Source organism: Crotalus tigris, unplaced genomic scaffold (genome assembly GCF_016545835.1).
Source record: "Crotalus tigris isolate CLP2741 ecotype Arizona unplaced genomic scaffold, ASM1654583v1 scf7180000024439.5362192, whole genome shotgun sequence".
Taxonomy (NCBI): Eukaryota; Metazoa; Chordata; class Lepidosauria; order Squamata; family Viperidae; genus Crotalus; species Crotalus tigris.
Genome location: NW_024100609.1, coordinates 4,721,024 through 4,747,117, shown reverse-complemented (window position 1 = coordinate 4,747,117; position 26,094 = coordinate 4,721,024). Strand labels below are relative to the sequence as shown.

Genomic DNA, 26,094 nt, shown 5'->3' with positions numbered 1-26,094 from the left:
ACACCTTGCTAGGCGACTGGCGGTACTCAGATGTTGCCATATCCTAAAGGTGGTACAATGGGTGAAAAGGTTCAAAAGCCCTGCTCTAAGACACCTTCGTGTCCACCTAGTACAAGACGCTACCTGAGAGTGAAGAAGGGAAAAAAGAAAGCTGATCATGTGTGGTACGTACAGGTAGTCCTCGGATTATGGCCACAATTGAACCCAACATTTCTGTTGCTAAGTGAGACATTTGTTATGTGAATTTTGCCCCATTTTACGACATTTCTTACCATAGTTGTTAAGTGAATCATTGCAGTTGTTAAGTTAGTAACACAGTTTGTTAAGGGAATCTGGCTTCCCCGCTGGCACTGCTTGCCAGAAGGCTGCAAAAGGTGATCACATGACCCTGGGATAATGCAACCGTCATAAATATGACTCAGTTGCCAAGAGCCTGAATTTTGATCACATGACCATGGGGATGCTGCAATGGTCGTAAGTGTGAAAAATGGTCATAAGTCACTTTTCTCAGTGCCGCTGTAATTTTGAACAGCCACTAAATGAACTGTTGTAAATTAAGGACTACCTACATGGGTAAAAGTCACCATTGGCTGAAAGACTCTGCTCCTGTGGTTCAGGAGAGGTGGAGACCATTGGACACATACTCCTTCGATGTTCCTTCTCTAGAGCTATTCGGAAAAACCATATCCCCTCCATAATTGATAGGCATCCTGGTTGTTCGGAAAGTATTTATCTCCAGTGGCTGCTTAAGGATGAGCAGGCAGTGATCACAGTGCAGGTGGCTAGATTCTGTGCACCAGCATTGGGGATTCGCCAGAAACATAAATAAACATTTTAGATCTTTTTAATGATCTTTTATAATTAATGTTATTATGTGTTTTTATCCAGCATTAGACTATACTCAATGTATTTTTATTGTCAGGTCAGTACGATTCAGTTTTTCTGAAGCTAGCTAGTTTTTGTTATACTGTCTGTAAAAGTAGGCAGGCCTTGGTCACCCATTGATTACATCATTAATTGTAATAAATTGCTGTCTTCTTGTGTTGGTTCTGTTTAGTTTTGTTTAATTTATGTGTTGGCCTTTGGCTGTAATAATAAATTGATTGATTGATTGATACCTACATCGGTATAGTCCTTGTCTTATAACTATAGTTGAGACCAGAATTTCCGTGGCTAAATAAGGAGGTTGTTTTACAACCCGTTTGTCATGGTCGCTAAGCAAATCACTGCAGTTCTTAAGTGAATCATATGGTCATTAAATGACTCTGGCTCCTCCCCCTATTGACTTTGCTGGTTGGAAGCCGGCTGGGAAGGTTGCAAATCACAATCCCTTGACCCTGAGTTATTATCAATACTGGTTGGCAAGCTCCCAAATTTTAATCATGTGACTGTGGGGATGCTGCAATGATGATAAGTGAAAGGACCAATTTTATTGTAAGTCACTTTTTCAAGGTGTCATTGTAATTTCAAACCGTTGCTAAACAAACAGTCGAGGACTACCAGTCCCCCTCTCACTGGCAACAGATTAAACTAAAAGAATTAAATTAAAAGAGATACAGCATTTTCAACGTGACCAGTCCCATATAACCTATGAGGCACACAAAAACCAGAAAGGAAGAGAGGAGTCAGGTACTCTGCAACAGATTAATTCTCAAGTGGGCAGCATTAGACACTGAAATTATAAATAGATAAACAGCTTGGGATATCATCTCCTGTACTCCTCTCCTTTTCATGGTATGGCTAGGATGCCCTAAGAAGTCCACTCTATGAAACTGGGCATAGATTTAGCCTTGTGGGCAGAAGTAACAGTGGTCAGAACCAAAAAGTAGTCATCTGTGCTGGCCTTTTATTTCCTTTCTCAGTTTTCTTTTCGCAAAATCAATATTGCTTGCATTGTTGAACAGGGACTGCCATACAAGCCTATGAGATGACATTTTTCCATAGGTTTTTCTTTGCCAACTGATGATAAACCATAAAGTTATCAAGCAGAGAAAGATAACTCAGAAAGATAACTCAGATAACACAGAAGAGAGGAGAACATTTCATTTTGGTAACAACCTGGATAATTATTTTCGAAACAACGATTTAACGATTTCTTGAAAGAATCCTCCATTGAATAATTCAACTTACAGAGTTGGAAACAGGTTATTAGAAAAGTTTGATTACTGAAATTCAGTCCATATCTCTAGTGGGCATTGTTATTAAAACAAGGCAAAAAGACAGCAAGCATGGCTTAGTCTCCAATATTTGAGCACAATACGAAAAGCAAAGCCTTCTGGACCATACTATATTGAACTCTTCCAGTTCTTCTGCAGTAATTTAATAAAATGAAAACCAACCAAATACAATTTCATTTTCATTTTCATAATTCTCTTTTATGGCTTCCTACTTTCTCACATTTTAGAATAAATATCATAGGATAATCAGAAAATGATTACAAAACTTATCTACAAAGAGTTCCTGAATCTAACCAACTTTCAGCCTCCAAACTAGCTTACATCTTTATTTAAAAACCTAACATAACCTAAATAATACAATGCACTAAAAGCTAAACAAACAGAACCCCTTAAATGAAATTGCACAACAGAGATTGAAAGACATCAAAAGGAAAGGCTTTGCTGTCAAAAATGAAGATTGCAACCAAGCTTTAGAGAAATCAATTTCCACAGTCTACAATTAAATTAAAAAAGGCTACTCATTTCAAAGAATTGAAGTGGGATAAAAAGTAAAGCTACTTTTGAAAAGTGCAACAGGAAGTCAGGAGCATACTGTATTGGAAAATGCATGGATTTACTTTGCAAAACTGCTAATTCTCATTTAGCAAAGAAATCAAACTCTTTTCTAACTACTGTATTTTTTTATTCACAGAAAGAGCAGCAGATATTAGTTTCATACAGATGCCTATTTTCTTAATCTCCTGCTTATCAATCCATTTAACTAAAACAGCATGGATTTCAATCTGTGAAGATTTGCAGGCAAGGAATATGCTTTATTAGTCATATTTAGGCATTCCTAGATTTATGACTGCTTGCTTAATGACTGTTTGCTTAATGACCATTCCAAATTATGACTGATAACCCCCCCCCCAGCTACTTAAACATGTTTTCAGAATTATGGCAACTGCACACACACCCATGGTCATGTGATTGCATGACACCTAGTTCACTTTACAGACCTTTGCAGAATCCTACAGTCATGTGACCACGATTTCCTATGGGTTTTTTTCCCCCCGTTTCTGGTGTTTACTTCTGGTTTCTAGCAAAAAACAGCCATTGGGGAAAATGGATTCATTTAATGGCTGCCATGTTCACTTAGTGTTTGCTTAATGATCACTGTGTTTGCCTAATAATTATCATAGAAACAATTGTAACTTTGAATCTGGTCACATAATGCCTCGACTTACAACCATAATGACTTACAATCATAACTCCATGCTCAATTACAGTTGTAAGTTGAGGACTACCTGTAGGTTATTTCCCCAAAAAAGCATTTCCTATTTTTTCGTATGTTACATGGCAGCAAACTGCAGTTTATAAAGGCTAAAAATCAATTCCGGTCTATGTTTGTTTACCTATTCCATTGGTACAGATAATTGTTCGCTGTCATACCTAGACTTGCAAACCATGTTTATAATTCTGGTTCTGATGCACTATAGTTTAATAGATGCCATGTAATGGAAAGCAATGAGTGGCATGGAAAATTTCATGTATTCATGCATTTTACCTTTACCGTATAAAATTCCCAAGGGATATTTACTTATTCAATTTATATCTTAGTTTAATTTTGTGTAACTCAAACCATCATGCATAATGTTCCTTCCTATTTTCTTCTCAACAACTGTGCATGTGGATTAAATTGAAAGAGAATAATAGGCCCAAATAGTCTAAGGAAGAATTAGAACTTGCAGCCTCTCAGCTTCTGGTCTATACTGTTGTTTCACCACAACCACAAATTAGGATTATCAAATCAGCACTGATCCGACTTGATTCAGAAAAGTAATCCAGTTCAATAATTCAAGATACAATAAGTTTGGAAAACTGATGCAAACCTTTAGACCCTCTGTTCAATTCTGGTTTCTCAAAATCAAATGGGGAAAATCCATTTCTGCACATGTAGAGAAGCATAAAAATCATACAGATTAGAGATTTGATCAAACTGTTTTCAAGTTGAATGCCCAAAACTGAAACTTCACATAGCTATGAAAACAACCCTGCCTCTTTTCAGGTCCAAAACTAGCCTTAGTTATACAAAAGCAAACCATTAATCCTCTAAAAGCCAAGGATGCAATGGACGTCAGGTGGCTACCTAGAATTAGAAGTATTATTGTAAGTGGAAAGTAAGTACTTTCTGTATTCATGGGGGGGAGGGGGGAAGAGAGACTCAAACCTAATTCTTATATAAGACTAAGTACTGATTTGGGGTTTGGGGAACTAGAGCACTACAGTAGTTGTCTTCAGTCTAATTTCTAGCTTTGACCATCTAAAAATTCATCCCTTTTTATTGCTGAGTCAATATCCTTTTAACCACCATCGCCACCAAGCTCTGTACAAGGAGATAAGCCTTGTCTTTAAAAGCATAACTCATGGAATAACCACCAAGAAGAAACCCTTCATGCCTTTCCTCCATCTTCTTACCACAACCACTTTCCTAACATCTTTGATCAGTATAAATAAGCCCACCAATGTTTCTACATTCACTCATGGGGAGAAGGGCCAATTGATTGTTATATATAGCTTTAAAAGATCAGCACTGAGGAAGTCAGGTTTTTCCAGCATGGTCTAAAGATAACCCTCAGCAGAAAATTGGAGGCTCCCCAGAGTTTGCAGCTCAGAATTGCTTTGAGAACAACTGAATATTTCAGTTACACCAATGTAGTCTTGGCACAAAAATAAACCTGAACACTTCCGTACTGACCCACTTTTTAAACTAACATAACCTACCAAACCAGAATGGCTTTGTTGAAATACTTAAGCTTTGTTTATGAAGAAAAACAAATGCTAATATGTATAGACACGCGTGAGACTACCATCATGACATACTCCCCTAACTGCTTCTAATAAGCTTGGAAAAATATTTTGTCCTATTTAACTGTGCAAAGAAGGCTTGAAAACCAAATGTTCCCAAACCAGAAAAGCTGCAAATGCACTGAAAGTGGAAATACAATACACAGCCCATTGTTGTTAATAATGTTTCTGCAGGAATGCTTTAAAAGCCCACGCAATGAACTAGCTATGAGACTCTCCATTTAGAGCATAAATTCACCTTCTGGGTCTGAAAGCACTTTGCAAAAATGAGGGCTAGGTTTCAGCTTGACCTGAATCATTCCACTGATGCTGATGAAATCAAATGTAAACCATTACTGAATCATAGCTATTGAGAGAGTGAATAACTGCATCTCATCCCATCTCATCTAGAATTATATTGTTCACACAATCAGCCAAGTATTTAGACTAGATCTGGCATTTTTATCCTCTTATCCACTCCTTCCCAAGAACCTGGGATAGGGTGATTGTTATTATTATTAGTAGTAGTATTTTAGATAAATATCTGTTTCATACCTATCTCCAATCAGGTGCCCTCCAACTATCTGGAGACTACACTTCTTAAAATTCCCCTTCCAGCAAGCCATGTTGAAGTCCCAAAACTGCTTAGAGCAGGGATCCCCAACCCCTGGTCCGTGGACCGGTACCGGGCTGCGGCATGCCAACAACCTGTCCGCACAAACAAGCAAAGCCCCATTTGTGGGATGCAGGCAACACACAAAACCATGCACTCTCAGGTCCATGGAAAAAGTTTTCTCCACGGAACCAGTCCCTGGTGCCCAAAAGGTTGGGGACCTCTGGCTTAGAGGGTACCAGTTTGAGGGAAGACTGTGGCCCAGCTGCACAGAATTTTAGAAAGTTGTGGATTTTATTTTCATAATATGCTTTCATATTAAGGTTGTAATTGAATGCATGTTTTTAATCTTAAATATAATGAAATTACTGGGCATCACAAAAAAAATCTGTCTGAATACCATGTAATTTTGAGTCCAAAATTCTTTATACTTAAATCTAGTCATAACTACTTCTTTTGATTACACTATATCTGATGTTTCATTCAAGGGCAACACACATAATACTTCCCCTTTAATCCTTACAACAAAACTATTAGGAAAGTTATAGACCAATATTCTCCAGAGAGCTTTGTGGCTGAGCAGAGATATGAAACTGGATTCCTCTCAATAAAATCAAGCATACTACAGGGCTTTAAAATGCAAAACCACAAACATATCATGATTTAGAGGCTAAAATTCAAATAATATTGCATAACTTTTTCTACCACAGACTTACAATCAAGGTGAACTCAGAGAAATAAATAGTATGTTAATACAATGAATAGTATGTTAATACAATTTCCCTGAAGGTTTACATTGATTTCCCTAAGCAAAGGAAACTATTCCAGTGAAAGAAAACAGGCCTTTTCAAAAACACTGTGACTATACATTTTACAGGCAGAATTAAATTTACACTTAATGTTTGCCTATTGAAATTGCTGGAACAGTTTTAGCTCACACTCATTCTATCTGGCTTTATACCAGAAATGCTAACAATTCCTCAGGTAAATAGTTTATAAAGGCTAAATTGTACTTTCTTCCATGCCAACAAAGCCTGGATTCCCCTACAGGAGTATTAGGCAATAGAAACATCATTTAAAATGTTAACTGATATAAATATGTCATCCAGAGATATAGAACTCACTAACACTATTTGGGCTATTGACACAATCTACATATATCTAACAATATCAAAGGGCCATTTCTCATCACACATTAGGCAACTATACAATCAAACAGAAAACACTACTTGCAGATGCAGAAGATCCAGAAAAGTTCAACTCTCTCTAAAACATCTAAAGCAGCGGCCCCCAACCTTTTGGACACCAGGGACCGGTTCCATGGAGAGAGGTTTTTCTGTGGACCGCAAGGGGCATGGTTTTTGCATGCTGTCTGCAACCCACGGATGGGGTTTCGTTTGTTTGCACGGCCCGGTTTCTGGCATGCCGCCGCCCGGTATGGATCCACGGACCAGGGGTTGGGGACCCATGATCTAAAGCATCTAAAACTGCTATCATTTCTTGCCATCTTGAGAAACCAGTAAGTGCTTTCTTCTTATCTCAAAACAGCTCTTATAGACAAAAATCAGTACATATCGTTCTACCACAGGCCCACAAACCTTTTCCTTTTGTTACCACCTAGGCCCAGCTATCTCAACCTTTGCTGCATATGTTCCCCACAGTCTGCTTCTTAAATCAACTAGAAAATTCTAGACAAAGACATTATTCTTCCTCCTAAGGCTAAGCAATGGTACTGTGTCACCAACTATTATTAAAACCCAGCTTATCTTTGGATAAGGGCAGGAAGGGAATCCCTGAAGTTCAGTACTTTTCTAGAAAATATATGAAACACTCATCCAGATTAAAAACAAAAAACCATACATTAGACCCAAAGCAAAACTATACCCTTGCCTTAAGATAAACATTGTAAGCATCTTAAGCCAAGCAGGAAAAATTCAGCAATCTCTGACTTCTTTGACATTCCACCTCCAGTAGGATCCGTGACCTGCTGCCCAAAGTGTCTTCCAGCTATTTCATACCTTGCGTGATTTCTCTTCTCCACTGTAGAACACATCAGCAATTTCTCCCAGGGAAGCAAAAAAAAAAAAACAGCTATCTCTCCTGAGGCTCTCTTACTCCAGAGCAATGAATGACTGCAGACCGGGATACAGTAGAGGCACAGTAGCTCAGAACCAGCGCTTCGCTTGCTTCTGTGTCTTACAGAGGCTACTGCAGGGATGTCAATTCATCCCACATCACTGCTTCTCGAACCCGCCCTGGAGGAGGGAGCTAGTGAAAACAGACAGGAGGCCAAGGGGGGGAATTAAGGGGAATGACTCGAACTGAGATTACAAAGGGAAGTACAGGATTAATGGTGGGGCTCCCCTTTAACTGTTCCTGCTTCTCTGATTGCTCTGCTCTACAGATGTAGGTCAATGGGAGATAAGAGCCCCCAAATCACTAAAAATGGATCTAGGGAATGTAAAAACATCATTGGCTGCTGAGACAAGGGGGTGCAATGCACGTCATTGGAGTTTTGTAAAACCTGGAAAGTGGTCATCATATTCAAAATTAAGAAGGGCCAAAATCAGAAGTAAATTAATAAGATGGGGATTCTTTCATATGGTAAAGTTTCTTTCAAGTAAAGCTCAGTTCCAAGCAACTTAAGAATCAGTCGCGACTAAAGTGCTGAGCTAGGCTAGAAACCAGGAAACTTTGAGTTCTAGTCTTCTCTTAGAGATGAATGGTGGCTGGATGCCTTTGGCCCAGTCGCTCTCACTCAGTCCACAGACCACCTCCCAGGATTGTTCTTATGGGAAAAATAAGAAATAGGAGCATTAGATATGCATACCACTTGGAACTGACAAAAAATAAACCAGTAATAAAATAAAATGATACATCCATATCATTATGGTTTGCAGCTATGTGGAAGTTGTTTATCACAGCCCGCTGGCATTTTTTTCAGCTTCCCAATTAAGCCCTTAGGACAGTCAATGACAGCCTCCCGTTCAAGTATTAACCAAATCCAACCCCTCCTTAGTTTCCAGGCCCTGTGGTGCTACTTTCTGGAATAAATTGATTTTCTGTATCTTGTTGGAAATCTGCAAGGTAACTTGATTAAATATGCATTCAAATTATAAAAAATGAATGTCTCCATTAATATATTTTTTGCCATTGATTGAACTGAATTAAGTTACACAAAATAACTTTTTTTGAATGATTTGAACAATCTGATCTGAAATAGTCACAAAATCAGCCCTGTGCATTCAAATGCATTGGAGCAGAAATAATTTCAGCATACAAAAAAAGCCACTTCTGTACCATCCATCCATACTGTACAATGTACGTAACAATTGCCAAATGTGATCAGGACAAAATATTTTGGTTTTCTAAGATGCCACGCAATTTTGTGCTTTGGAAAAAAGAATACCCATTATTTTCAAATTACAGGGTGGTAATCTTGAATACCAGAGATGACAGACAGACAGACAGATATCCAGGTAATATTTCAGAATTTCATTAGATTAGAATGAAACTATAATCTTATTTGGTATTTTTTTTCCATACGTAGCAACAGCAAAAAGATTGTTAGTTTTAAATGCTGCTGGAAGAATAAATTTCCCAAAACAGGGCTTCCTGGGACAATATTCCAGGTCTTTAAAAAAAAAAAAAAAAAGATAACCCTTCTAAATCTCTTACTTTGCACAACTCTTTTGAACCCTGGAAACCTGGAAACTGACAGGGCTATCAATGGTGAGGCAGAAACCCTGTCCATATTTAAACTCTACCCTGGGTCTGGGGACTTTATGCCAGGAGGCTTCCGCTAACCCGCGCCCACCTCCTCCCTCTGCAAAGACGAAGCGCTTCCTCTAAATCTAAGAGGAATGGCAACGCGAAAGGCGGGAGAGGAACCACCTGGTTTTAATTTGGCGGGTCCCGTTCGGCCGTCGGGATCCCCCCTCGGCAGGGCCCTTTGCTTTTGAAGTTGATCTGCGCTTGGCCGTTGCATTGTGACTCAGCGCCAGGAGGAGGAGAACTGAGGTGATCCCTTCAGCCAATCAGAGGGCCCGCCTGGCCTCAGCCGAACAGACAGCCTTCAGGAAGGGGGCGGATGCGCATAATGTGAGTATTTGGGTGGCGCTTTGGAATGTTGTTTGCCGGAGCCTTTCAGGCACGTGTCATGTAAATACCATTATCCGGAGGCTGCCGTGAAAAACATTGCTAGGATCGTCGGAGGCGCTGGCTTAATGGGCAGGCGGAACCGAAAGGATTTCATATACACACGTTAGAAAAGGAGGTGATTTATTAGCATGTCTAATAAAAAAGGACGAGGTGACGATAGTGCCAGTCAATTACGCCGTGGATCACACGGTGCTTATTTGTGCTGCTCGGGAAAAAGAAAATCACGATACCTTTAAAAATAGCAAATGAATTCCTCCATCCTGCCCGGGCGGAATGGTGGGGGGGGGGAGAGAGGCAGATTTCTCTGCATTTTCAATTTAATAAATCTTATACCCAGGTGTGGAGAACGGCGTTGTTGAACCCGATCTCGTAATTTTACAAAGCTACTCTTTCCGTTGAGCATTAAAAACCGTGGTATTTGCTGCTTAAGCAATCTTTCTCTCTAGTCTGATGTAAAGGGAAGCAACCGAAGGCCCTGTTTGGGTGATCTGACATCAGATACTCCCTAGAAAACTAACTTGGTTGAAGCAGCAATTCTAGATAAATTGCTTGGGTAGTAACTTAGTGATTAAAATGAATGGAGAAGAATGGATTCACTCGAACATCTCCAGGTCAAAAGCAAGATGAAAAAAAAAGATGCTGTTAAACATATTAGACAACTAATAATTTATGTATTGGCTGTTTCACAGTTTTTGCTTATGATATCTATGTACAAGGGTATCACAAATGTTCTATGTTTCACAACAGAAAAAGTAGCTGCCTTTTGAGACACTCCAGTGTATATAATCCACTCTTAATTGTGTTCAATAATTGGCAGGAGTAATTTAATAATACTCATCTATCAAAGGAACTCTAGGCTATGAACAGAGGTCCCTGACACATTCTCAATCTGTGGGACACAAACACACCAGCGCCTCTGGGCCCCAATGCCAAGAGGAATTTTCTTTATCTGCACGTACAATCAATTATTGATTTTTCCTGCTGTAAAAGTCATGGCCTTTCTAGAGTGATTCACTGGTTGTATATGTTCTTGCTACATGAGACCATTCTTCTCTATCTTGATAGGACTGCTAGAAGCTTCCAAAGATAGTGAGTGTTTATCTCAGACCTGCTGCAAGAGTCTGTGATTCAAGTTCATAATGACTATAATTCCCAGTGAGAGGTCATACTGGCTAAGCAGATGGAAGCTGAAGTCCATCAAAACCTGCAGAACCACGGGTTTTGGCCCCCTCCACATTTAATTGAGGTTTCATAGAATAGTTCACTTTTCACAGTAGAGTAGTTTTCACTTACTATCAACCACAGTCCTTAGACTTCCTGTATTATAATTCCAGCCTACAGTTTAAAAATTTGAATATCCTGAAAACATGGTATTGAGACAACATAATATGGCTACTTATTCAGTTGAAGGTCTATACATGCACTTTATTTTAAGCATCACTCTGACCATACAGAATTCATGTTTACTTAATTGCCCAAAATACCTGTTCAGCTCTGGATACATTAATACAGTTTAGTAAGCATAACTCCAATTTAAAATTTTACTTTTCAAAGTGAATTAGGATTGGCGAATATACTTATTGCCCCAAGTTACAGTTTGGCTGTTCTAGCACTATAGATTTGGTATAGCTCCGATCACATCTTTTGTATGATTCCTGTTACTAATTCAGGAAAGTGGTTTCTTAATCTGACCTTTCCTGTTATTGATGGATTGCAACAGCAGCAGCAAAAGAAACAAGTAAAAAGCAACAAAACCTATTGCTGGCATGTTATTATAGGAAGAGAATGGGCAGGAATTGAGTGAACCCATAAAAAAGAATATCAGGATCTTAAGTAACAGATCCTCCTAGTGTTCTAGGAATATTCATTCCCAAACATTTGAGTTTTAGAACCTTTAACTATTTAGCGCTTATAGCATGCATTGTAACATTTTGTACAGGTAGTCCTCGATTTATAAACATTCATTTAGTAACCATTCAAAGTTACAACAGCACTGAAAAAAATGACTTATGACTGATTTTCACACTTGCGACCAATTCGGCATCCCCATGGTCACGTGATCAAAATTTGGGCACTTGGGTGTTTTTGGAGGAAGTCTATATAGAATGATGATTGTATTTAGATTTGTTTAGGATTCAAAAGTGTTTCAAGTTTTTAAATATTATTATTAATATTTTTAAGAGAAAATAATTTGTTTAACTAAATGTGTCTAGATTTGTTTAGGATTTTTAAGTTTTTTTTTTTTTGGATAGGTGAGAAGATTATGAAGATTGAAGGAAATATGTATTTACTTTAAGTTTTCTAAGAGTATTTAGTTTTAATGGTATAACAAAGGTTTATATGTTTATTTTTTTGTATTAGGATAAAGAAAGAGGGAGAAATTAGATTTTATATTATAGGCATAGATATTCAAAGAAAGTAATGTTTAAATTTGCGTTTTTGGAGGGAGTTTATATAGAATGATGATTGTATTTAAATTTGTTTAGGTTTTAAAAGTGTTTTAAGTTTTTTTCTCAATTAAGCCTGTACTTAGCTCTGGGAAGTCCAAGGGAGGGTTTGGGAGGTTGGGGAGGAGGGGGGTGAGGTAGGGTTGGGGGGGGTATGGGAAGGGGATTTGTTTTTGTAAAAATTTAAAAATTTTCAATAAAAAAAAAAAAATTTGGGCACTTGGCAACTGGCATATATTTATGACAGTAACACTGTCCTGGGGTCATGTGATCACCATTTGTAACCTTCCCAGCCAACTTTCCACAAGCAAAGTCAATGGGAAAAGCCAAATTCATTCAATGACTGCATAATTCACTTAACAACTGCAATATTTGCTTAATCGTGACAAAAAAAATAGTAAAATGGGGCAAAACTCACTTAACAAGTGCCTTGCTTACCAACGGAATATTTGGGCTCAGTTGTGGCCGTAAGTCAAGGACGACCTGTATAACAATTTTCACATATATACGGTTTTTAAAAAGCGACCTTTTCAATACATTGAAATACATAGTCAACCTTAGCTAAACAGGATGCAAATGCACTTAGTCCTTCGCCCTTTCACAATTGGCCTATCCATTTTCACTTGCAAATCATTTAAATCCAGAAAACAAATTCTCTCTGCCACACATCTCCCAAAGCTATCTAGCTTTGTTTATTATAAAAATCGAGGATATATAAACAGATATTTAAATACAGTAGTTCTCTCGCTTGATTTCTTAGGTGGGAATCTTAAGAAATGGTAGGTATTCCTTAGTCCATATTTTGTTGAAGTATTAACTTGTTTCTGGAATTCCTACTGCAGACTGGTTAATTGGTAGGGCTTGTCTATATTCAAAATCTTGACTAACATGTATATACAGTATATACAGTAGAGTAGATTAGTCACTCCCTGAGTTATCTACTGAAGTTTTCCTCATTTGCGTGATGATCCTGTTTTCTTTTCAGACATTTAATGTTCTTACCTTGGTTCCTACATCCTTCTCCTTAAATCCCAAGAATTGGATTTCCCTCCACCAATCCTGACTTCCTATATCTTAGGAAGAGGCTATTGTTAAACCCGGACTGCTCTTTAGAAGGCCAGATCCTGAAGTTGAAACTCAAGTACTTTGGCCACCTAATGAGGACTCACTGGAGAAGAGCCTAATGCTGGAAAAGATTGAGGGCAATAGAAGAAGGGGACGACAGAGAATGAGGTGACTGGATGGAGTCACTGAAGCTGTAGGCGTGAGCTTAAACGGACTCCAGAAGATGGTAGAGGACAGGAAGGCCTGGATGAATGTTGTCCATGGGGTCGTGATGGGTCGGACACGACTTCGCAACTAAAAACAACAACAAAATTGTTAAAGGGGGAGCATCATTTCCAGGCAGATTCTGATAATATCAAAAGTACTGAGTTACAAGAGGACAAGAAAAGATGAAAGAAAAAACCAGGGTTTGGTTGGATGAACCCAGTTTTAACTTCTGCTCCAGTTAAAGGGTAAAGGAATTATCAAGTAAGAATAGCTAAAGGATCAGAGTAAGAGATTGCATTGCAGTAGTTAGTTCTTTGCTTCCTCAAAAAGTGACAAAGTCCCAGGGTAATGTTACAGGCTTTAGTTTTCTTTGAATGAGTCAGCACTGATGATTTACAGTAACCTTTTCATGAGAGTTTTATTTATAGATGCAGAGGTCAGTGAAAAGAAGCAAACAACAGGCAGCAGAGTTGCATGTCTCACGACAGACTTTTGAAAACCACTTGTGTCCATCATGTACAACCTAAGCCACAGTTTGGTTGGAGTTTTCACCTACACCTTGACAAATTAAAATGACCAAATTGGTCCAAACTATTCCACTCCTTCACCCTGATCAATGGCTGTCACTGTCTGAAGACGGAATGTTCTAAGTTACCAAGGCTTCAGGCTGTGCTTTTGTCAAGCTCCTCCCCACTCAGGTGCTCCTTTCTAGCATCTTACTGGTTTGGTCAAGTGGTAAAAGCACCTGGCTAGAAACCAGGAGACTGATAGTTCCAGTCCCACCTGAAATTTGAAAGCTGATTGGATGACCCTGGGCCAATCAGTTTCTCTCAGTCCACCCACCTCCCAAGGCTGCTGTTGTGGAGAAAATAGGAGGAGAAGGAATATTAGGTATGTTCATATGTTGAGTTATTTATAAAAACAAGAAAGGCAAGATATAAAGAATAGAATAGAATTTAGAGTAGAATAGAACAGAACAGAACAGAACAGAATAGAATAGAATAGAATAGAATAGAATAGAATAGAATAGAATAGAATAGAATAGAATAGAATAGAATAGAATAGAATAGAATAGAATAGAATAGAAATCTTGAAGGTCTTCTAGTTCAACCCTCTGCTCAAGCCAGAGACCCTGTATCATTTCAAACAAAGGGTTATCCAATCTCTTTTTGGAAGTCTCTTTCAAATTGGCTGGGGATAATGGACTGGCAAACCTATTAGGGTGGTGATTGGGGTGAACCACTTTCAGGGAAGGTGGCATCAATGTTTAATATCATTGTTGCATTCCAATCTTTTGGGCTCTGCTCCAAAGTCTGGTAACTAGGGCTCCGGAGAACTTGGTTTCTAGCAGCTGCTTCTATAACAAATCTGCCTTGTCCATGACTTAACTGGGAATTCAGTAATGTTTGCATTACTGAAATATGACTGGGGAGGGGGCACTTCCCTTCTTTGAGGTTTCCCAAGGTAGTTTTCAAGTACGGCATTAGCATGGACTTAGGATCAGGATGATGGCAGGGCAGTTGTTATTCAACAAATTCTAGTGGGAGATTCCGGGGGCACTGGATATGAGGCCTTTTTCGTGAATTTGAGCTGTTGGGATTTGAAAGAACTGTTACTTAACTGTATGTTAGAGTTTCCTGGCTGCATAGCAACCTCTCTGCCTAAGCTGCTTGAATCTGTGCCAAGATTGGTAATGGAATTAATTCCTGGGTTGTGGGAATTCAGTCAGCTATCCATTGGTTACTTTGGATAGTGAGGTGGGTGGCATGTAAAATAAATAAAACTGAGAGGCATCTGGTAACCATGATCCAAGTTATCTCTGGCCCAAAATGCAAGCACACATTAGACCTGGTTTTTATCCTACAGCCATGGCAATGTGATATGGAGTTGGAAGAGGAGTGGTGTGGAGTTACCATCAATCCCTTATCATAAACAGATCATCCCTTGCTGGCTTTGGTGGTAGGACGTCTGCAACTGCTCCAGAATGCAGAGGCATGGGTAGTTTTTGGCATATCTCACTATACCCATGTAATGCTTTTGCTTCATTAAATAGAATAGAATTCTTTATTGGCCAAGTGTGATTGGACACACAAGGAATTTGTTTCTGATGCATAAGCTCTCAGTGTACATCCAGGCAACAATTGACAAATCATGCTCTTAATCATAAATTACAATCATAAATCATAAGATACAACAGTCAGTGATAGTCATAGGATACAAAATAATCAACATACATCATAATAGGATACTAAATAAAAACAAACATAAATCATGAGATACAAACAACAAAGTTATAATTATAAGAAGCTAGGAAATGGGTAATGGGAAAGAGAAGGATAATAGTAATGGGGGGGGGGAACTGTCTGGAGAGTATTATCAGGTAGGCAAGTATTGCTCTCCAGCTATTCTGTTCTTCCTTTTTGTGTTAGGCCCTCAGCAAGACTGAATCTGGGATTTGGCTGGCATGCAATGAGTAACCCAAATGTTCCCTTGTTCAGGTTATAGAAATGTTGTACAGGTAGTTCTCGGTTGATGACAGCAGTCGGGGTTGGAATTTCCATCGCTAAGCTACACAGTAGTAAAACACATCACTTAGCAACAGCTGACCTGAGACTTCCTGACTTCCATTGCTAAGCAAATCATCATGGGTTGTTAAGCAAGGATGTCACCTGATCTCCATTTGAGACCTCCTGCTGGCTTTCCCACTGACTTTGCTTGTAAGAAGCCGGCAAAGAAAGTTGCAAATGGCGACCTTGTGACTGCAGGACCCTTAGGGGTTGGAATTTTGAGGAGAAATCCTGTCACTCCTTCAATACTGTCAACAAGGCCAGATGGTTACTGCTCAGCAGTTAGAGTGCAGTACTGCAGGCCACTTTAGCTGACTGTGTTCAGCAGGTCAGCGGTTCAAATCTCACTGGCTCAAGGTTGACTCAGCCTTCCATCCTTCCAGGGTAGGTAAAATGAGGACCCAGATTGTTGGGGGCAATGTAAATATATATATATATATACATTGCTTACTGGTGTACACCGCTTAGAGAGTGCTTGCACTTAAAGCGGTATATAAGTCTCATAAATAAATAAATGAGTGATTGTTAAGCGAGGGGCACTGTATTTTATGAGTGGTGAAGCAATAGAGATTCATTATAATCCTGCTTTCCAATAAAAAAAATATTATTGAGAGCTGTTCAATATTTGTGCTTAAAAACAAAACAAAACAAAGCTAAGGACCTGTATCTGGTTGCTTAATAAGAAAGGCTTGGTTTAATTATTTAGACTTTTTTTTAATGATTTGGCCAAGCTATATCCATTAAAAGAGAGGTCCATAATGTGCATATGGTTAATAAAATGCTGCTATATACTTCAAACTCTGGTTAAAGCTAAACTACCATGAAAAATTTTAACATTGGGAATTTATGGCAGTTTCATCCAGTAAGATTTTTCTTCAGTCAAATCACATTCATTCTGTCATTTGCCTGTAGATTTGGGTTTTGATTTGGTTGTTTTCTTAGGTAAAAGCAATGCTTTTTTTGTCATAGAACGCACAGAACAGCGTTCCGACACCTTTTTTTAACGGAAAAACCTGTTCCTTTTAAGCTGCCAGCGTGAGTACAGGTAATCCCCAAATTATGAGCGTTCACTTAATGCTCTCATGCTTACTCCTCCCTTCCTGCCACGTGGGAGTCACCTGAAAAAGATCTGTCTCCTCTCTGCTACAATTCCTGCGGCCGCTCCAATCTGAGGCCAGGGGATGCATCCACAGCCCCCCGTGGCCAAATCTGGGCTCCGGAGGCCTGGAAAAGACCTCCAGAGCCCAGGTCTACGACTGTGGAATGATTTTGTGCCCCCCCCCCCAGCAGCCTGATCTGGGCTCCAGAGGCCTGGAAAATATCTCCGGAGCCTGGATCCATGGCCGTGGAGTGATTTTGTGGGGGGGGCCATGTGGCCCGATCCAGGCTCCAGAGGCTTGGAAAAGACCTCCAGAGCCCAGATTGGGTCTCTGAGGGGGCGCAAAATCGCTCCGCGGCCATGGATTTAAGCTCCGGAAGTCTTTTCCAGGCCTCCGGAGCCCAGATTGGGCCACAGGGGGCTGTGGACGCATCGCCTGGCCTCAGATCGGAGTGGCAGCAGGAACCGCAGCAGAGAAGAGACAGATCTTTTCCAGGTGAATCCTGTGCGGCAGGAAGGGAGGGGGAAGCATGAAGTATCTTAGTGGGTCCGGGAGACCTTGGGTCTGTTCCATCAATAAGCCCTCCATGGCCTTCCCCACCCTGAGATACCTCATGTTTACTTAACAAACCATGTGCATTTTAATGAGGAAGAGAGTGATCTCGCTAAAGGAACAAGATTCATTCTATGAGTTTTCGAGTTACGAGTGGAATGAGCAGGCTCCATTACACTCGTAACTTGAGGACTACCTGTAAAGCTCTGGCTCGGTGAAAGGAAGCTGCCCGGGGAAATCGGGGGCATCGAAAGTCGACCCGGAAACACTTCCACAGCCCTGAAAGCAGACCCTCTTCTCTGCCTTGGTTCATTGGGCTCCCCCTGCCACCGCCCCCTGTCCTCACCCCTGTGTTGGCCACCAGGGACCAGACTGGCTCCTGGAGTGAATCTCTTCAAGGGACTAGGGGCGCTCCCAAAGCAGCAGCGCCACTGCCGCCTTGGTCCCTCTGGCTCCAGAAGAAGCCTCTGTGTCATCAGAGGTGGAGGAGGACGAGGTGGCACAACACATGCCTGCTCCAAACAAGCGCCCTCTCAAAAGCCGCGGTAATGGCATCCATCAGCTGATGCTGCTCACGTGATCTGCGCCTCAGAAGCTCCCTAAAGCGGTTTCTTCTCTTCCCCCCCCCCCCCCATTCTGTAAAGGGTTCGACTGGAGCCGGAGCTATGCATGAGTTCCGGCACCTTTTTTTTTCTTTTTTTTTACAAAAAAAGCACTGGGTAAAAGGCATACCAGAACAGCAAACACAGGAAAGGAAATGAAGGATTCCCAGAATATCTGCCAGGCAAAACTTTTTCCATCCTTTTTAAAGCCTTGAAGCTGACTTTGAGATTTTCACTGAGCATCAAAGTTATCACTTATAGGAGTCTAAGAAAAAGCATTAAGGATCCTAATCGAAGCCTTGCTGCCCTATCCCTCCTCCTAAAAAAGGACCAACTCATGAAGTTAATGATATATGCAATCTACAATATTTCCTTTGGTTTCTATAAGTGTTATATATTATTGCTTTAAAACCTGATAACGTTGTTTTGATTAGAGCACATCTCCTGTGTTTATGTTTGTGAAATTCTAATACCAATTGATCCTCATGAGAGGATTGCCAAAGGTAGAACACCAATTAAGTTGCACTGTAGATTATTACTTTCTGTCATTTGCATTTGATACTTGTTTTGCAAACAGCTAAATTATCTTTATGAAAAATAATAACATTAAGGCATGATGGAATAAGTTTTTATCGGAAGGAAGGAAGGAAGGAAGGAAGGAAGGAAGGAAGGAAGGAAGGAAGGAAGGAAGGAAGGAAGGAAGGAAGGAAGGAAGGAAGGAAGGAAGGAAGGAAGGTATCTTCTCTGCAGTATAATATTCCATTAACATGGCAGTTGTATTTTATTTGTAAAATGTTCATGTTTTCTATATGACTTCAATTATTCTCAGATTCTTACAGTCCTTTCATTTTGGTCGTGGAAGAAGTATCATATAGAACAAACTTTCTTGCGGCTCTAGTGACTTCTGAAAAGACTGTCAAGGTTCTCCCATGAAGAGGTCATGATATGTTGGAGCCCTGCTGGATGTGGTGTCACTTTTGTGTGGATCACCATTTTATTATTTTACTCTTGCTTATCAATTTATATGTTGGGAGGGGGGGTTGTTCTATTCATTAGGTTTTGTTGAATTTTCTGCAAGCCATCTAAAGTCACTTTGGCTGAGTTTTGTGGCCATACAAATGTTTTAAATCTACCCATATACTACTAAAACTCTTCTGTCTGTAACTTTGACTGGGCAAAAGTGCATCATAGGGCAAAACTTTTTCAAACAAGGTGCTTCAAATGGGTTAACTTACAGAATGTGTCCAAACTTTGGGAGCCATGACTCCCATGGAATTGAAATTCAGCAAATTTTGTAAAATATTTTATGACATAAAATTATCATAACATTTTATGACATGCTACAAAATACCTTAAAATATTTGCTGTGGTCAACTCCTAATGTGTTATATCTTCTTAAATGTTTAAGAACTATTCAAGTACATTAGAAGTTCTGCTATTGTTGAAGTTATTGAGGTATCTGGGGAGGAAATTGTCTAGTACAGGGGTAGTCAACCTTGGCTCTTTTATGACTCGTGGACTTCAACTCCCAGAATTCCTGAGCCAGCCACTCTTGTATAAAGAACAGTTGCTGGAATTCGGTATGTCTAATTTAATGAAGAGAAGGACAAAGGGTGACATGAAAGTAGTGTTCCAATATCTCAGGGGTTGCCACAAAGAAGAGGGAGTTAAGCTATTCTCCAAAGCGCCTGAAGGCAGGACAAGAAGCAACGGATGGAAACTAATCAAGGAGAGAAGCAACCTAGAACTAAGGAGAAATTTCTTGACAGAACAATTAACCATAAAAGAGCCAAGGTTCACTACCCCTGGTCTAGTACATAATTAAAATCAGAATAGGAGGAAACGTTTTAAAGCCATTGCGATGTTTCAGAAACATTATTGAAAATTTCCTTATCCTTTAATGTCCTCCATTTCAACCAACTATTACATGGCTGTATTAATTCCTGAATATATCTCGTAATACCATTTAATTTACTTGGATAGCCCAGTTTTACTTACTTAAAGATACATTTATGTATAACTTTAACAGCAATTCAAGAACAGTTGAAGTGTTTTTTTGGAAAAGAGAGAGGTTGTCAGTTCCTATACTATACTAATTTGCAAGCAAGGCTTATTTAGTTCAGTAGGATTCATTTTCAAGGAAGTTTGGATTAAATATTAGTCCTTATTCAGATCAATCATAGCAACTTGGTTATCACTTATTTTTTGTTATTTATGTACTTGGGATACAGTGAAAATAAAATGTACAAAGGTTTTGACACTCCTTATTTACTGTGTTTTACCCAACCATATTTACCGCAAGAAAATCTATATATGTGCTCAAAACCACCCATCAATTATCTTTTGGTTTCTTGTTACAATGATAATAGCACAATCATATTTTCAAATTATCTAAGCCACAAAGATTAGAAACACAATTTCAAGCCTACTACTGCTGGAGTGTACAGAGGATATACAGCTTTGTGATATAATCCTTTGTACATCAATCAATAATTCAGATCAATTTATTCAAGGTGAAAGACAAGTACAGATACTAAATAAAATTTAAGACAGAGTTAAAATACATTTGTAAAGCAATCTAACCGGCTTCTAATATGTGAAAGCCAGGATGCAGCCTATATTAAATTTTAATTAAACACTAAAATTATATTAAATGTGACATCTAAAATTACAGCAAAGAATAGGTATCTATTAATATAAGTGAAGTGGTAATATCTAACACTCAAATGAATTATAGGGATCCTATGTACACATCTCCCTGAAAATATCCCATAGAATTCAGTGGGAATTCAGAGTCCAGAATAAGTGAGAATATTCAGAATTCATTCAGAGATCAATACGATCCATCTGGACAATTTGTTTAACATGCTTTCTGCCACTTTGTAAGGCTGCACAAAATTATGCTTGCATAATTTGTTCTCTTCAGATATTTTGCCACTGCCTCAGAAATGAGTTTCTAGATTTACGGAACTCACTCTTGTATAAAGAACAGTTGCTGGAATTCGGTATGTCTAATTTAACGAAGAGAAGGACAAAGGGTGACATGAAAGTAGTGTTCCAATATCTCAGGGGTTGCCACAAAGAAGAGGGAGTTAAGCTATTCTCCAAAGCGCCTGAGGGCAGGACAAGAAGCAACGGATGGAAACTAATTAAGGAGAGAAGCAACCTAGAACTAAGGAGAAATTTCTTGACGGAACAATTAACCAGTGGAACAACCTACTCCAGAAGTTGTGAATGCTCCAACACTGGAAGTTTTTAAGAAGAGTCTGGACAACCATTTGTCTGAACTTGTATAGGGTTTCCTGCCTGAGCAGGAGGTTGGACTAGAAGACCTCTAAGGTCCTTTCCAGCTCTATTCTATTCTATTCTTTTTGACATACTGTGTGCAAAAGCAGTTACTGATTCAAGGGAGCTCCCTATTTCAGACAGCACCTTTCTGCCATGCAAGATGTTTTGTCAGTTGCATCCTTTGTTTATATCTGTCTAGAAACCTTGCACAAGACCACTAGGCCTGTATAGGGTAAATAACTTTGCTAGTAAGAATTTGGGCTTTCTTTTTCACTTTCTTAGTACTTTTTCCTATTCTTTTTCTCTTCAGTTCAAAGTTAGTATTGTTTGTATTCTGTTCACAGTTTCTGTAATAAAGTTATATGTTTTAAAAAAAAACCTGTGGAATGTTATTTATTGCTTTAAGATTGTAAAAGCCCAGCCTAAAGTGGTAAGCCGGCATTTCCAGTATACTATACCGACAAATTGGCAAGCAACAGATGTCTTTGCTACATCTTACTTCCAAGGAATTAGAAACTATTTACAAAGTTCTTTCTTCTACCATTTTAGCATCACAGCAATCCTCAGGCATAGATTATACTGGCAGAAGATCAACAGACAAAGTCATCAATGAGCTTCACTCTGAGTGGGATCATAAGTCTCTATGATCCAAATCCTACCTTTTAAGTAGCATAGCAAGTTTAAAATCAACGGAAGCTCCGCACAACACCACCCCAATTTCCTGGAACCCATTTACATTCTCAAGAGTAAACTGTTTAGCAAAAGAATATACAAGTCCTACCCAGAAATCTGTGAAAATAATATCTGTGTACATATTGGCTCCTCAGATGACCTCTTCATTCTGCCTCCAGTACCTCCACATTTTGTAATCTAAGTAGGGCCAAGCAAACATTCCAAGAGGTTGTCATATGGGTGTCATATTGCCACATCCCTTGCTCATCTGAGGGAAGAGAGAATGCTTCCTTTAGCATTGTTCAGGATAACACTGCATGAGCATCCTCACACAGTATTACTAGGTAGATTGCTAACCCTCTAGATGTTTGATTATCCTGGTTTATCAAGAGCAGATTTTAAACTACCAGCCTTTACTTCAGAAAAAAGTAAAGCCTGCAGAAAGGTGACTTCTAGTCTCATGGTTTGTTACACATTAAAATGGTTACTTTGCATATTTACAATGTGAGACGCGGAAGAGCTGCTACCACGTAAAGCAGAGGTCCCCAACTTTTGGGGCACCAGGAGAGGTTTTTCCACGGACCAGAGGGGCGTGGTTTAGTGTGCTGCCTGCATCTCACGGATGGGGCTTTGCTTGTTTGTGTGACCTGGTTGCTGGCATGCTACAGCCCGGTACTGGTCCACGGACCAGGAGTTGGGGAGCCCTGACGTAAAGGACACAGCACTAAATTAGGATTACTTTCCTATTTGAGTTCAAGAATTCAAAGCCATCAGCCGCTTCTTGTTATTGCAAGTTTTGTGATGGTTGACGTTATTTTCATCTTAATGTTTAACATCCACTTGAATTGTTCAATGTCCATTTTTATTTTCACAATTTTTCTCTTGTTCCCCGCTTTCAGCACTTTCCATATATCTGAAACATATTTTGGTCTGTTTGATTCCAATCTTCGCTCTTGCCTTTCTAACAATATATTCTCTGTGTAAATTATACATAGAGAGAATATTCCTGCTTGTTTCATTCCCCTTCTTATTCTAAAACACTCTGTTTCTCCAAATTCAACCCTTATATCTTATTCATTGTAAAGTTTCCTCAGAAAAAATAAACACAATATGACATTAGAGAATTCTGTCTCTCCAAATCCAATTCTGCATAAAAGAACCCAGATTGCAGTTAGTGTTCTATTTTGACAGCCTGTTCTAATCTCTTACTATTTTAAGCAAGAACTTTCAATTTCAGTTACTATTCAGTTACTATTTCTATTAAAGGAATGGGCATCTTTTCTGATTCTCCACTCCCCCAAGTCCCTATTCAGAAAGAAGACTGCTGAAATCCTGTGTGATTTCAGTAATGTTGGGGTGTATGAAGGCATCTTTTAGAAGTCCAGCAAAGATTTGGCACCCATATATCGGGTGAAATATTAGCTGAATTACTTTTTCAATATTGAAGATGAAGAATTATTACTGGTACTGAACAATGATGGTCAAAAGTTACCCATAAGATCCAATGTGGTACCGCTGTTAAGGTACTAGGTCCACATTTAACTCCACTTTTAAGCCTGGACATTTACTGGGTGACTTTTGGTAGTTATTCTGTCTTTGTGGAGATAAAACAAGTCAGATGTATTCCAACTTTTTTGAGCTTTTAGGAAAAAAACAGAGTATAAATCAAAGAAATAAATATAATTTTGCTTGCTGATAATTCTCTTTCAATACCTTGTAATATAAATCTTCACATATAACTTAAAGCTTGATCCAGAAGATTCTTTCAAAATATTATTGTTGACTTCTAATTAGCTTTTAAGACAGGCACAAATTTGCTGATACATGAAGTTTTTCCTTTCTGATATACACATCAATATTTCTCAACTTCAACAATGTTACAATGCCTGGACTTCAACATCAGCTTTGGACTGATCTACATAAATTTTTATGGCTGTACTTCAGGATGAAGTGTGTAACATAAGAACAGATGTTTCTACTACCTCTCTGAGAGCCTTTATTTCTGACCTGTGACAAAACAATTGTGGCCGTGCTGATGAACTATATCAGGTGACTAAGATGAATCATTTAGATAACTTTGACTTATTGAAGGAGTAGGAGACTGAGACTTATGGTTTTCTCAATGTGATTTTCAGATTTTAATCTCCCTTGTTTGTGAATGTGAGGTGATGACATTGCAGGACAAGTTGTGAAAAGTTTTATGGGAATCAGGACACTCCAGGCATGATGAGTATGGTAAAATCCTTCCACCATGACTTTTTAAAAATCTTACATTTGAAGTCAGATATTAAACTGATAAGAATAGATGCTACACATGATCTTAGCCAAAAGGCCAAGAAACGAGAAGAGACAATGCGATGGCTCAACAATTAAGATGCCGGATTTGTCAGTTGGAAAGTCTAGCAGCCCAGGTTCAAGATCCAAGTGCCACGTGACAGGGTGAGCTCCCGTCCTTGCCCCAGCTCCTGCCAACCTAGCAGTTTGAAAGCATGTAAATTCAAGTAGATATATAGGTACCACTTCAGTGAGAAGGTTAACAGTGTTCCATGATGTCATGCTGGCCACATGACCACAGAAATGTCTTTGGACAGCACTGGCACAATGGCCTGGAAACTGAGATGAGCACCGCCCCCTACAGTTGGCAACAACTAGCGGAGTAAAACCCCAGGGACTTCTTTTTTTCTTTTCTTTTTTTTACATTTGACGTAAATACAAATGTAAAAAGAACATACTTACATTGACATTACGAGTCCAGACATCTCTGATCCAGCCAGGATCTTTCATCAGTGGAATCTAAAATTCAAGATAAACATTTAATTAACACCCTAGTGACACAGTAATTATTTAAAAGGGGCAGCACTCTGATCTATGGAAGTGTGAAGTCTTCCGTACTTGCACGTCTTTATTGGTTTCCTTGTGAAAATCTATTGAAATAGATTTCCTGAGATGTCTGCCAAAGGCTTTCAGTTCCTCTATAAGAACACTGAGTTGGTTGCAGATTTGTTTCCCAGGTGAATTACTGAATGGTTTTCTATTTGGAACTCCAAAGTTACCTTTAACATTGATTTGAAGGCTCTTGATATTCAAAACATGCAGGGGGGGGGGGACAGCAAAATTGTCCCATTTCTCTACTTGGCCAATAGAGGTATCCCATGGATTTTTTTAAAAAAAAGCAAACATCCTGAGCTTAAAGACTGGTGGTTTTATCCTGGTGGAAATCAGTTTTGCTTATTTAAGATGGAGCACCCCTATTTTGGCAATCTTCCATGTCTCTTGCAACCTACTGTGCTTTTGAGAATGATCTTTTAAACAGTTGGGATATGGCACAGAGGGATGCTTTAGAAAGAAAAAAATAATAACCCAGGACCATCACATATCTGCACAAGCATGGACCTGGAATTTTATTTTTCCCCTGTGATAGTTCTGTATTGACTGAGTCAACACAGCTGACTATTTGTAACCTTCCAAGATAGTTTTCTGCAGTTAATACTACAAATGTCTTTATATCATATGGATTGCCTTTCCATTTCACAGTGACCCCACCACCATTCCTTGTAGCCATTGTCCTCAGTATATGACTCAATATATGCACATATTTTTATATGGCTATGCTTTCTACATTCATGACATTTCTATCCATAGACTAGACATTGTTATCCATACTGCACCAGCTACATTGTTTGCATAAAGAATGAAGTGTTGCCTTACAACTTGTAGTAAATAGAGATTTAATGTTTCAGACCCAGGAACCAAGAATGACATGAGAAGTTAACTTCAGAGAAGTTTTTATTGTTGTTCACCTACAAACAGAATCTTG

At 39.1% G+C, this 26,094-nt stretch overlaps 1 protein-coding gene and 1 pseudogene across 6 annotated transcripts in view; both read right to left on the bottom strand.

Moving 5' to 3' along the window:
• LPIN1 (lipin 1) overlaps window positions 1–26,094 on the bottom strand; it is a 109,566-nt gene that overhangs the window by 44,698 nt on the left and 38,774 nt on the right. For 4 of the 6 annotated variants that reach the window (XM_039331940.1, XM_039331935.1, XM_039331937.1 and 1 more), the window contains exon 2: window positions 25,014–25,070. In XM_039331940.1, the coding sequence (XP_039187874.1) occupies window positions 25,014–25,070 (57 nt within the window). Of the gene's footprint in view, window positions 1–7,634; window positions 8,089–9,510; window positions 9,531–25,013; window positions 25,071–26,094 lie in introns of those variants that run through there. The other 2 variants (XM_039331939.1, XM_039331938.1) reach the window with 2 other exon arrangements.
• Window positions 24,508–24,621, bottom strand: LOC120302921 (annotated as a pseudogene).